This window comes from Microcaecilia unicolor, chromosome 5, assembly GCF_901765095.1.
Source record: "Microcaecilia unicolor chromosome 5, aMicUni1.1, whole genome shotgun sequence".
NCBI classification, from domain to species: Eukaryota; Metazoa; Chordata; class Amphibia; order Gymnophiona; family Siphonopidae; genus Microcaecilia; species Microcaecilia unicolor.
In genome coordinates this window covers 187,332,561-187,345,246 of record NC_044035.1, presented here as the reverse complement: position 1 = coordinate 187,345,246, position 12,686 = coordinate 187,332,561, and the positions used below count along the sequence as shown (strand labels likewise).

Sequence of the window (12,686 nt, the reverse complement as noted above, 5' to 3'; positions counted from 1 at the left end):
ACCTCTGGTATCATCGAACTGCAAAAACAAGTTGAGCCCAATCCGAGCTGTGCATCCTGCTTCTGGCCTTGGCTCAGGGGTTGGGCTGGAGCTTTAGATGTGAGCCATTTCATCTCCATCTTAATTTCTGCAGCTGGAACTCCCGCTCCTCATGCTGCTGTTCCTGCTCCTCTTGCAGCTGTCACTCTTCCAGTTTCTCTCGCCACAGCTGGTCTAGTCGCTGTCGCTCTAGCATGTACGTCTTCCAGTTCTCAGCTGGTGTGGCATCTGGCCCTGCCAACTCATGGGCTTCTGCCCATAAGGGGTCTGCCGTCACCATAGGAGAGCTCTGCACAGGCTGGTCCTGCAACTCTCCTCCCATCTGGTTAGTCTTGTTTTAGGTCAGGCTTGTCAAGTGTCTGCTGGCCGCTGCCAATCACTGTCAGCACATTGCTAATCTTCTAGCACTACAAAAAAAAAACTGAACAGGAAAGGGACCTTGTTACTGCTGCACTTGTTAAGTGTGCTCTGTGTCTGGAGGTTACAGATAAAAAAAGACTCTGAACCACTCAGTGGATGGTGACCCTCACTCCACACACTGACTGACAATCCCACCGCTGCCACAAAAATGGACAAGGGTCTGCTACAAAATGCCTAGCCACCCATCTTGGGTTACACTCGGCCACCCAGCACAGCTTAGATCCACGTGCACCTGCCACTTGTGCTATACACTAGCACCCTTCCCACTGACTGGGTCACAACCGCCTGTGGGCTAGTTTCCTGCTCTCCAGTTATCCTCATTGATTTCTAAGTACTGGGGCCATACTCCCAGTGGACCCACAGTTCCCAGAAAGCATTCATAGACCCAACACACAAACCACCAGGATTTTTTTATCAGTCCAGACAAACAGGGTGAACAAACAGTTATCTTTATTCTCTTAAAAATATTGAACAGTGGAACAAAATAGTGCAAATAGGCAAACAATAACAGGTAACTGAAATATGGATCAATTATAACACTAACTAAACAGTTGCATACTGGCTAAACAGTACCTGGGAATATCAGGACATATAATTGTTCAGAGCCTTAGCAAAAGGGTCTGCCTCTTTCTTCTTCAAGGCTAAGACTGAAGCAACAGTCAGCACTACTGGGTAATTTTCAAATCTCCAGGCCAATCAGATCCCAGAACAGTCAAGTTTCAAATAAAACTGTTTACATCACTACAGACACTTCCTGTATCTGTGTGCCAAATAATGAAAGACAAGTCAGTCCTCAGTAACAGCTTGAAGCATAAACATGCTCCATCTGCTGGCCAAACAGGAGAAATACACTTCAGAACATAATGCAGGAAAATATCCAATTTTATTTTATTTTTGTTACATTTGTACCCCGCGCTTTCCCACTCATGGCAGGCTCAATGCGGCTTACATGGGGCAATGGAGGGTTAAGTGACTTGCCCAGAGTCACAAGGAGCTGCCTATGCCTGAAGTGGGAATCTAACTCTGTTCTTCAGTTCCCCAGGACCAAAGTCCACTACCCTAACCACTAGGCCACTCCTCCATACATTTTACATTGTTAAAACAGACTGTTTCTTCACAAACTTCTTATCAGATTATAAAAAAAGAATTATATATTAGACGTAAGTCTATCCTATTTATTAAGTGAAGTTCCAGTACAAGTTTTTCAGTGTCTGACAAGATTTTATTAATGGGCTGCTGATAAGTCATTATTCACAGTCACTATCAGAAATTATTTTAATTCCTTTGCCAAAATCGTTTGGTTGAGACTTGATTGAAGTTGAAGATTACTATGCTATGGCAAGTATTCTCTGGATGGCTAAACCTTTAGAGTTTCTAGTGAATAAACAATTTCAAAAACTTTTGGAGGCTTTTAATATATTTCATAAAACGCAACATGGTTTTAGACCACAACATAGTACAGAAAAACTGCTTGTCCTCACTAAAAGCAAGACATATCTTAGTGCAGGAAAACAAGCTTTTTGTTACAATTTGACATATCAACGGCATTTGACGATGTTGATCATTCAGTTCTTCTTAAATGAATTGGGTATTTCTAGGTGAGTGCTTGGATGGTTTGAACAGTTTTTAAAGAATAGGTCTTACACTGTTAAGGAGAGGGTGGAAGATCTACTAGTTGTAACCATGGCTGTGGAGTTTCGTAGTGCTCTGCTCTCTCCCTAATGTATATTTGAGTTCCCTGGGTGACAGTTTTCTGGATGGTGAAATTTTTATATTATCTTATTTATTTATCACATTTGTATCCCACCTTTTCCCACTGATAGCAGGCTCAAAGTGGCTTACAAAAATATTGTAGTAAGTTACAATGCAAGAAGTACAATTTTTCAAATTTAGCAGAATAAGAAAATAACAGTTAAACAACGATGGGTATTGAAGTAAGATATAAATAACAATCAGTAGTAAATATGAAAGATAACATGTAATTAGAGTCTGTTGGATCTTATAATAGTAAGGGATAATTCTGATTATGTTGAACCTGGGGAATAAGCCTTCTTGAACAATACTGTTTTCAATGATTTCCTAAAGTTTAGGTAGTTCTGGGTAGTTTTTGTTAATTTGGGTAAGGCGTTCCACAGTTGAGTGCCAATGTAGGTGAAGTTTGAGGCGTAAATTGATTTATACTTTAAGCCATTGCAGTCTGGGTAATGTAAGTTCAGGTAAGATCGCGATGAACTGGTTCTGTTTCTAGGTGGTAAATCAACCAATTCAAGCATGTATTCTGGTATCTCACCGTAGATTAATATACATATTTTAATATACACTGTGGATTAATATACATATTTTAAAGGCTATTCGTTCTTTTATAGGGAGCCAATGCAGAATTTCTCTGAGTGGTTTTGCAGTTTCAAATTTAGATTTTCCAAATATCAGTCTTGCCGCAGTATTTTGGGCCATTTGTAATTTCTTGAGCAGTTGTTCTTTGCATCCCGCATATATAGCGTTGCAGTAATCCATCTGGCTCAAGACCATGGATTGTATCAAATTGCGGAAGACTTCACGGGGAAAGAGGTTTTATTCGCTTGAGTCTCCACATTGAGTAGAACATTTTCTTTGTGGTGTTGGTCACTTGAGACTGTAGTGTTAAGTATCAATCTATTGTGATCCTTAGAAGTTTCAAATTATCCGAGATTGGCAGTGAAAGGTTGGGGTATTTAAAGTGGTGGGATTATAATTGTTATATTGAGACGATAAAATGAGACAGTGGGTCTTTTTGGCGTTTAGTTTCAGATGCAAGGAATTTGCCATTTTTCCATTGTGGTCAGTCCAAGAGTGATTTGATTGGTAATTTCTTCCAAGTTCTTGCTGAAAGGTATATATTTTTATGTTTGCGTAAATAATCTTATGTAGATGATCTATGTCTTTTGGGTACTGTTCTGCAGAGTGTTGATAGTACTTTAAATTCTATCAAATGTTACATTTCTTTAATAGATAATTGGGCTATGAACCATCTCTTAAAATTGAATAAACAGAAAACAAGGTTTGGAGATAGACTCCCAAATACAGCAGTCACATTGTTTTCTGGGGAAAACGGCTACCACATCCTTCTACTTTTCTGGGGAAGAATTAAAAATTGAAGACCATTTCAGGGTGCTAGGTGTAATTTTAGATTCCACTTTAACTTTGTAAACAGATAAATCCCCTTAGTAGAAGATGTTTTTTCTTTTAGGCTCCGACAGCTACGGGCAATAAGATCCTCATTAGTGAAAGAAGATTTTATAACTGTAGGTCAAGCAGTTCTGTTATCACAGTTGGATTACTTTAATTCACTTTATTCTCAAATTCGATTAAGCAGTAAGACTTTGTTTAATTTTTAAATTGCTATTTGGCCTGAACTCCAAGGGTTTAAGTGAGTTGTTGGTATTTCCATCTGTAGATAGAACATTAGGTTTCTTGAGAACTCTGAGGTTGTTTTTTTCCTTCTTTAACCCAACCCCCCCCCCACCCCCCCCCCCCCCCCCCCCCCCCCCCCCCCCCCCCCCCCCCCCCCCCCCCCCCCCCCCACTTCTGATTCAAATTGGTTTTGAGGTTCTTTTCCTTTTATCTGGGACAGGATTGGAATAAATTGCCTTGGAATTGAAGCTTGTACCGTCTTCTTTTTCTTTTAGGAAATGTTAAAACCTACTTATTTGAGCAATAATTTTTTTTTTTTATTTTAAAGATTTTGGATTTTAATTTGTTCTAGTTAATTTTATTATGTATTTATAAGCTATTTAACGTAATTTTCAGATTGTTAATTCTTATTATTGGAGCCTCTTCTATTACTGTAAATGCTTGAATCCTTTTAGAATGTTAGCAGTATAGAAAACCCCTATAGTATCCCTTCTTAAAGGAGAACAGCTATAAAAACCTGGCTTTATGGCCAAACATGTGACACTTGATCTAATGCATGAATTTGATTTCTCATCTTGGCACTGTAATTCTATAAGGGACAATGTCTGTTGAATCCTCCTTATCTGTATGTAATGGCCTAGATGATAACTGAACCCTATCCCTCTGTATGGATATACCCTGTCCTTTATGCAATTATAATTCCTTTCTGTTTCTTAATATGGTTTTTACACTGCCTAGTCTGCTGGTTGGTATGGGCGGTATAGAAAGTCTAAATATACTACTATATTATCTGAACAGAAATCATTGCTGCATTGGTTGAGACAGGTTGTGCAGTAGAATCATTAGGAGGCAGCTGAAGGCACACTTTTTTTTAGAAAACTTTCCCGTCTGCTTAGAGTTTACTTTAAGGCATATGAAAAATATATAATGAACAGTGAGAAGTAGTTAATGTTACTACAGTATGGTGCATTGTGATGTGAAGTAATACTAAAGGGTAGTATTTTCGACAACAGTACAGCACCAAAACAGTGTTAGTTACCCTCCTGTAGAACTTCAAGCAATTATTATCTACTGGGAATAAGGGTATTAATCCAATTTGATATGTCAAGTGCATTTGACATGGTGAATCATACTCTTCTACTTCACCTATTAGATACATTTGGTATAGGAGGCAATGTGCTTAACTGGTTGAAGGGCTTTTATCCCTAAGAACGTACCAGTTAAATCCAAACTCTGCCATTTCTGCACCGTGAACCGCTTCTTGTGGAGTGCCCCAAGGCTCACCCCTTTCCCTTACACTTTCAACATCATGTTAATCCTCTTGCAACAGCCTTATCCAATCTTGGCCTCAACCCATTCATCTATGCGGGCGACGTGACCATCTACATCCCTTTCAAAACAACACTTGCAGAAATCACCGACAAAATAACTGCCAGCTTTGCCATCAGGAATCTTGGGCAGCAGCGTTTCAATTTAAACTCAAGGGCAAAATAGTGTCTCATCCCATCGTCCCAACATAACAAGGTTATCCGACTTTACTTGTCAATGGGGATTCTACTCTTCCAGTCTCATCAACCCTGAAAATCCTTGGTGTCTTGTTAGATACTCACTTACAATTGGATAACCAGGTTAATCTCATCACTAAACAAATGTTCCACTCAATGGGATATTGCGGCGTATCAGGAAATTCCTCTCGAGAGACCTCTTCCACACTCTCACTCATTGATTAGTCCTTTCACATATAGACTACTGCAGTGGTATTTATGCTGGTAGCTGAAAATTTATCTGACAACCTGCAGACTACTCAAAACACATGCTAGACTTATTTTAGGCAAATCACGCTTTGAACACGCTGACCCTCTTTGTTTCAACCTTCATTGGCTCCCCATTTAAGATCGTCTAACCTTCAAAATCTGCTCGTTAACTCACAAGATTATCTATGGGGAGGCCCCTGCCTACATGGAAGATTGATAGATCTACCATCCAGAAATGCTTCCTTCACAGGTCGATCATACCTCAACTTACACTACCCAAGCTATAAATCTGTTCGATATAAATTGCTCTTTCCTCATCTTTTCCTATGTCAGCCCAAAGTATTGGAACAGTCTACCAAGGTCCTTAAAAGAGATTGCCGACCATGAAGAAATCCTTAAAAACATTTTTGTTTGAGAAGGCTTATCCCAACTACTTCACTCAGTCCACACCTTCTTCGTCTTGATTGAACATGTTTCAAACAGTAATTCAGTCAATACCCTCATTGATATGTAACTTTATGTAATTTTGTAAGCCGCATTTTATTCATGGTAATTTTGGTTTTATTTGGTGTATCTTTGTGTATGTTAAGTTGTAACCTGCGGGCTATAAATGTTTTAAATAAATGGTCGAAGGGTGGCATATGGAATCACTAAAGATGAATAAATTAACATACATCCAGTTGTGTACCTGAGGAATCCTGCTGTCTGCTGAAAACATCTGTTCACAAGTGAGCAACAGTGCTTTCAAATTGGACACATGAGGCTACAAATTATTCAAGTTGGTAACTAAAACATTTTCCCACTCAGATTTCAGGAAAGCTTACTTCCACATTACTTCTTAAAAAAAAAGTATTGCCATTCTGGGCTTAATTGGTAGATTAATTTCATAGATGAGAAGCTTTCATTTAAGACTTTCTCCCTGGACTTACCAATTACATCCTATGTAGCAGACAATATATAATCCCTTTTTATTTTATTTGAGCAAATTGCAGTATTCTATGTGGGATGTAACCATTTCAAGTGTTTGAGTTAGTGGCTCCTTTGTTATATTAAGACTTAAACCAGTTCTAGGGATGCCACTGCCAGTGTGTTTTTTCTAGATATCTACTGTGAATATGCATGTTAACTTTCCATATGCTGAGTTTACAAAGCATGCAGATTTTTCATGCATATTCAGTGGATAACCTGAAAACCTTAGTGACTGTGGGGTTCCCATTCCCATTGCAGGTAGCATGTTTAGGAACCCTGCATTAATAGTCCATGTAATAAGTTTGTTGTCTATGAATAAATCAACAGCCAATGCAGTTCCTATCATAGAGGTGCAATACACTATCTGCTGGATTTTCTTAATGAAAATCTCACTGCTTATTCTTCAGATATAAATTTCCTTGTCCCCTTTAAGCAAAAGGCCCTCGTGATTCTACAGTCTGCCCTATGTGGTACATATGCAAAGTAGGGGCCATCACCCACTCTCCTAGGACACATTGCTTGTGGTTTCTAGGGTGGTTGTCTTGTTTGCATATTTTCTTGTCCAACTTTAGCTGAATATTTTTGTTCAGCAAGGTTATACAGTCAGGAAACAGCATTCAGTGTTGTACTAGCTGCGTTTGGATACTATTCTCAGAAGTAAAGAAACAAAGTAGAAAAAAACCCCGGATCTTTATTACTCACCAGCACAGGATCAGAGATCAGTAGCAAGTTGTGGAAAAATAATAACAAACTTAAAATTTAACATCAGTAGGTTGGTAATTATAAAAGGTTAATTATCTAAAGAACAGTTGAAAAGAGAAAAAAGACCAGCAAGAGGAAATACCATTTGGTCTAACTCTGGAAAGCACGTTTGTATAAGAATCAGATAACAAAGAGAAGGGAAAGAAATATAAAAAAGGTTAATAGTTGTCTCTTATAAAGAATAGTGTCTTACCAAGAAAAGAGTATTTCCTGGAGAATTCGCCAACTAGCAAAGACAACGCCCCAAATTGGGACAAAAAACTCTCTTGCCAGAGGCTAATTCTAAGGAACTCCAGCATATTTTTATAGTACTAATGATGTAGTCATATCCTCTCCCCCACACCAATCATAGGTCTTGTATATATGTACTGGAGATTAATTGGGTCCTTACCATCTCATAACTGAAAAAGTTATGAGTAACAAGACACTGGGCTGCCATAGTAACAGGGATCTTATCAGAGCTTGTGATCAGCCAGAAATTCCTGCCTGTGACTGATAATAAAGGCTAACAGAAACACACAAAAACAAAGATGGGGGGGAGGGGGGGGGAGTAGTGCAGCATACCTGAAGTAGAACAGTGTGTAGGTGAGAAACCTCCCATGTATACCCGAAGCTATAGAAGAGTTCTCTAAACATAGCAGCAAAGTCATATGCTCCATCTTTGTAGTTCATTGTTTTGTTGCAGTCATAGAATAGTAATTATAATATGGTGCAGTTAATTTTTCTTGGTGTGTGTGGTATCAAGTTGAAGGATACTGTTTCATAGATGATGGTTGTGGTTAAGTACTGGTTAGGGCTTGTGTTAAGGATCAGTGTTGCCAACTGTTTCCATATTTTATTTACTTTTTCTTCTCTTTTTTTTTTTTTTAACAGAAGGATCACAAGGACCCGGAGCTGTTGAATCTGCAGCAGGAGTACTGATCAAGCTTTTCTGTGTGCACACAAAGTAAATAGCTCAAGGAATTCATGTACCTGTTAACTATTTCTTATTTGACATTCCCCTCTCTATGTGGAAAGTTCATAGTGTATATGGAGGGATAGATTGGTTCTCCCCTTTTCACACATTGTTAGTGGCTTTTGTCTATTTCTAACTTGACTCGTGAGGCTGAATTGTGCATGGGGTTGGAGATCCCTCTTTCCTGTTTGAGCATTCCGTTTTGTTTTGGTAGTCCTTTCTTCTTGGCTATTTCCTAATTCCCTATGTTTCTTTATGCCTTCCTAGTCTGAAATGTCCATTTCGAAGACTGTGTTTAGAATAGTTGTTAGGTTTTATTATCAGTTTTAAAACTCATTTCTTAATTATTCAAAAGAAAGTATGAAAAAGCTGTATGTGTCTTGGGAAAAAAGAGATGTTTTGTATGTGCACTGGTGTTGCAGGGAGAGGCAGTGTGACTTGTGCATTGGCAAGTTATAGAATTTATATGAATTTTTCAGGGCTCTGCAGGATGTTCAGATTCGGTTTCAGCCTCCTCAATGGTGGATGCTGCTACATTGAGTGGAGTCCATACATCCCATCAGATTTTGGTAAGTGCTCTCCTTTTGGTATAGAGAAGGTCTTACTGGAGCCATGAGTTCTCATTTGTTCTTAGCTTTACATAGGTGAGTCAGCTTAACTCAGTACAGCCAACCAGAGACTCAGGAACCTAAGCCTTGCACTGAATCATCCAAAAGGCTTGCAGTTTAAAAAAATATCTTGGAAATGCTGGGTTATCTGGTATCTAAAAGTTTGAAAAAAAGAACCTGTTCATACAGTCTCCTAATTACCATGTAAAATAGGAGAAAGGCTTGAATATTACACTAAATATAGATCAGTTGCACTAAATATAGAAAAGAGAGTTCACAAGTACCATTGTAATTACTGAGCTTCATGATTCACTATCTGCTTTGGTTTTACTGTACTGCTCTGTCATCCTGCAGTTCATTAGTCTGTTCACCCAACTACACAACTTAGGTAGTCTTAATTCAGGTAAGAGTCTACAGAGCCCCTGTTTTATATTTGTATTTGTTTGCTAAAGTAACTGAGACCTCATTTGTGAAGACTGTTTGTGGTGGTGTGTGGGGGGGGGGGGGGGCGGGGAGGTTGTATTTAGTGCATCATAAATAAGGTAAGAATACAGAGAAATATCCCAATAGAAAATCATTCTCTTGTTACTGAAGGGCTTGGGGAATGCCTTATATTGTATGAGTTGGAATGGCTTAATAGCAGCCATTGTGTACCACAGTATCAAATGCATGCCATGATTCCTGATTGTGGAACACCGACAACACTGCATTAAATGTGCAGGATACATGAATTCAGAGAAGTCCAGGAGACTTTGAGGCTGAATTATGTGCATTACTGGAGAAATTTCTAGCACTTTGCCTAGGTCCTATAGTATAGAGGAGATAGGATATGCTATGTACTTGTTAAAATGGGGGCAACAGAAAGAGCTAGCGACCTAAAGGGAGGAGAATGAAATTAGCTTAGAAATACTATTCAGGAATATTTTCCAAAACCATTCTACATTTTAAATGGTTTAAAGATGCAGTTTGGATCCAGTGTTAAACATGTAAATACAATAACTTCAGTCTGCCTTTGTAAGATTGCTCTGTGGTTTACAGGTTGAAGCTGCTCGGTTTACTGGTAAAATGGCTTTGCCCATGCAGTTTGTTGCAGTAAAATACATATTATCTATATATATATATATATATATATATATATATATATATATATATATATATATCTGTACACACACATATATATATATATATATATATATATATATATAGTGCAATCCACTTAAGTGCAGGGGTCTGGGACCAAAGAAATACATGCAGTTAACCGGAGCGTAACTGACGTTATACAGTCTCTGTTAACTGATGTTAGGCTTACTTGAAGTAATCAGTCATAGTCCTCTGTAAACTCTTGTCTGTAAGTTCCATAGACTATTAGGCATATTTTCAAAGCACTTAGCCTTCCAAAGTTCCATAGAAACCTATGGAACTTTGGAAGGCTAAGTGCTTTGAAAATATGCCTCTATGTCTGCCAGACAGTAAAAACTGTCATAGCACTGACATCCAGTGGCCTCCAGATAGGCCCACGCGGTGTTGAGACTCTCCAGCGCTCTTGAAAAAGTGACAGGAGGTTGTTGAATTTCGTCAGCATGTGCCTCGCTGCTCATTTCATCATCTGTTTCATCATCAGCCATTGACTGCATGTAGGCGCATATCGACATGAATGCTGTCGTCAGCTGTTTGTAGATCGTAATCAACAGCTACGTAGTGATGAAACTCCTCTTCAGTAACACCAGCTGGGATGTCAATAACCTGTTCATCTGATGCGTTTGCAACAGCTGCATGCACTGTTTCGTCCCTCTCCACGTCCTTAACAAAGCTTGCCCACTTGTAGCAGTTCACAATGGTTGCCTGTGTAACATGATTCCAGGCTTCTTTCTGCATATGTAGGGAATCCAACAGTGGATAGATTACGAATTCAACAGTACGTTTATCCTTGCCAGTCTGGTCATAACACTCATCAGATGACGTAGCACAAGAGCCCGATAATGTTTGAAATTGGCTATTATGCCCCGATCCATAGGTTGGATCAGAGAGGTAGTGTTTGGTGGCAGGAAGACCACCTTGTCGGACAGCCTGACATCATCACTGTGTGCAGCACAATTATCACAAAGCAACAAAATCTGACGCTTTTGTGCCCTCATTCTAGTGTCTAACTTCTTTAGCCACTGCTTCCAAATTTCCCCCATCATCCATGAATTTGCGTTAGGCTCGTATGACACAGGAAGTCGCTTAACATTCTTGAAGCAACGGGGCTGTTTGCTCTTTCCAATGACGAGTGGTTCCAACTTCTCACTCCCATCCATATTGCAGCAAAGGAGGATTGTCAGTCGGTCCTTCGACGTTTTACTTCCTGTAGTTTCAGCTTGTTTGAATGCAAGTGTTCCATCAGTAATCGCTCGCCAGTAGAGACCGTTTTCGTCAGCATTGAAAATGTCACGAGGTGTGAACTCGTTCAAGATGGTAGGAAGAACTGAAACAACCCAATTTTCAGCACCAAAGTCATCAGCATCTTGTTTTTCACCATGCTGTTTCTTGAATTTTATGTTGTTCCTTTCCTTCCATCTTTCCAACCATCCAACAGTGGCTTTCAATTCAGTTAGTCCAAGATTTTCAGCTAGCTGATTAGCTTTCTCCATAAGCAGTGGACCACTGACAGGAAACTGTCTGCTCCTGACTTGAGAAAACCACCGAAGAAGAGCATCTTCTACCGCCTCAGCTTTTCCTGCCCGTTTTTGTTTCCTGTGTGGATTTGTATTGTTTTGCCAGTCTTCCAGAAGCTGATATTTCTGCTTCAAGATACGTGAAATTTGACTGGGATTGACACCATATTCTTAGCAATAGATGCTTGACTTGTTTTCTAATTTTTTAAGGTTATCAATAGAAATCAAACCAAATAAAACATGGAAAAGAAAATAAGATGATACCTTTTTATTGGACATAACTTAATACATTTCTTGATTAGCTTTCGAAGGTTGCCCTTCTTCGTCAGATCGGAAATAAGCAAATGTGCTAGCTGACAGTGTATATAAGTGAAAACATTCAAGCATTACTATGACAGTCTGACAGAGTGGGAGGATGGGGGTGGGTAGGAGGTATGCATGGGGACATCAAAGCATATCATTGATATTCTAACAGGATGGGTGTGGATAGGTGAGGGGTGGGGTGATCAACAGAGACATACAGCTTTATGGTTTATAATGGGCTAGGAACCCCAGATCCTTGTTAAGTCCTTTCTGTTGGGTGTTAAAATATTCAATTATTCTGACTTCAAAGGTCTTACGTTCTTGTATGGTTTTAAAGTTACCTTTCAGTATTCTCACTGTGAAATCACTGGTACAGTGTCCTGGTTCTGTGAAGTGCTGTCCCACCGGGGTGGGGGCCCTACTGGCTGTATTGTTCATGTGATGTCTATGTAAATTGAATCTTGTCTTAAGCATCTGGCCTGTTTCTCCAATATAGCATCCTTCGTTACATTTTTTACACTGAATGATATATACCACATTGGAAGATGAGCAAGCGAAAGATCCCTTTATGTTGAATATCTTTCCTTTGTGGATAACTGTGGGGTCCTGTGAAATATTTTGGCATAGTTTGCAACTGGATAAATTACAGGGACGTGTGCCCTTCTGTTCCTTTTCAGTCTGTGATGGAAGTTTACTTCTGATTAGCTTGTGTTTTAAGTTGGGTGGCTGTCGGCAGGCCAGTACTGGTGGGGTTGGGAATATCTCTTTCAGTAATTCATCCTCCTGGAGTATAGGTTGTAGATCTCTTATGATTTTCCTCAGTTTTTCCAGC

The 12,686-nt window shown here is 39.3% G+C and overlaps 1 protein-coding gene across 1 annotated transcript in view; it reads left to right on the top strand.

Annotated features, from left to right (window-relative positions):
• Positions 1 to 12,686, top strand: part of EDC4 (enhancer of mRNA decapping 4) — a 1,195,039-nt gene that overhangs the window by 500,236 nt on the left and 682,117 nt on the right. Inside the window, 3 exon segments of the mRNA XM_030203662.1 lie at positions 8,208 to 8,280; positions 8,769 to 8,806; positions 8,809 to 8,862. Coding sequence (XP_030059522.1) covers positions 8,208 to 8,280; positions 8,769 to 8,806; positions 8,809 to 8,862 — 165 coding nt within the window.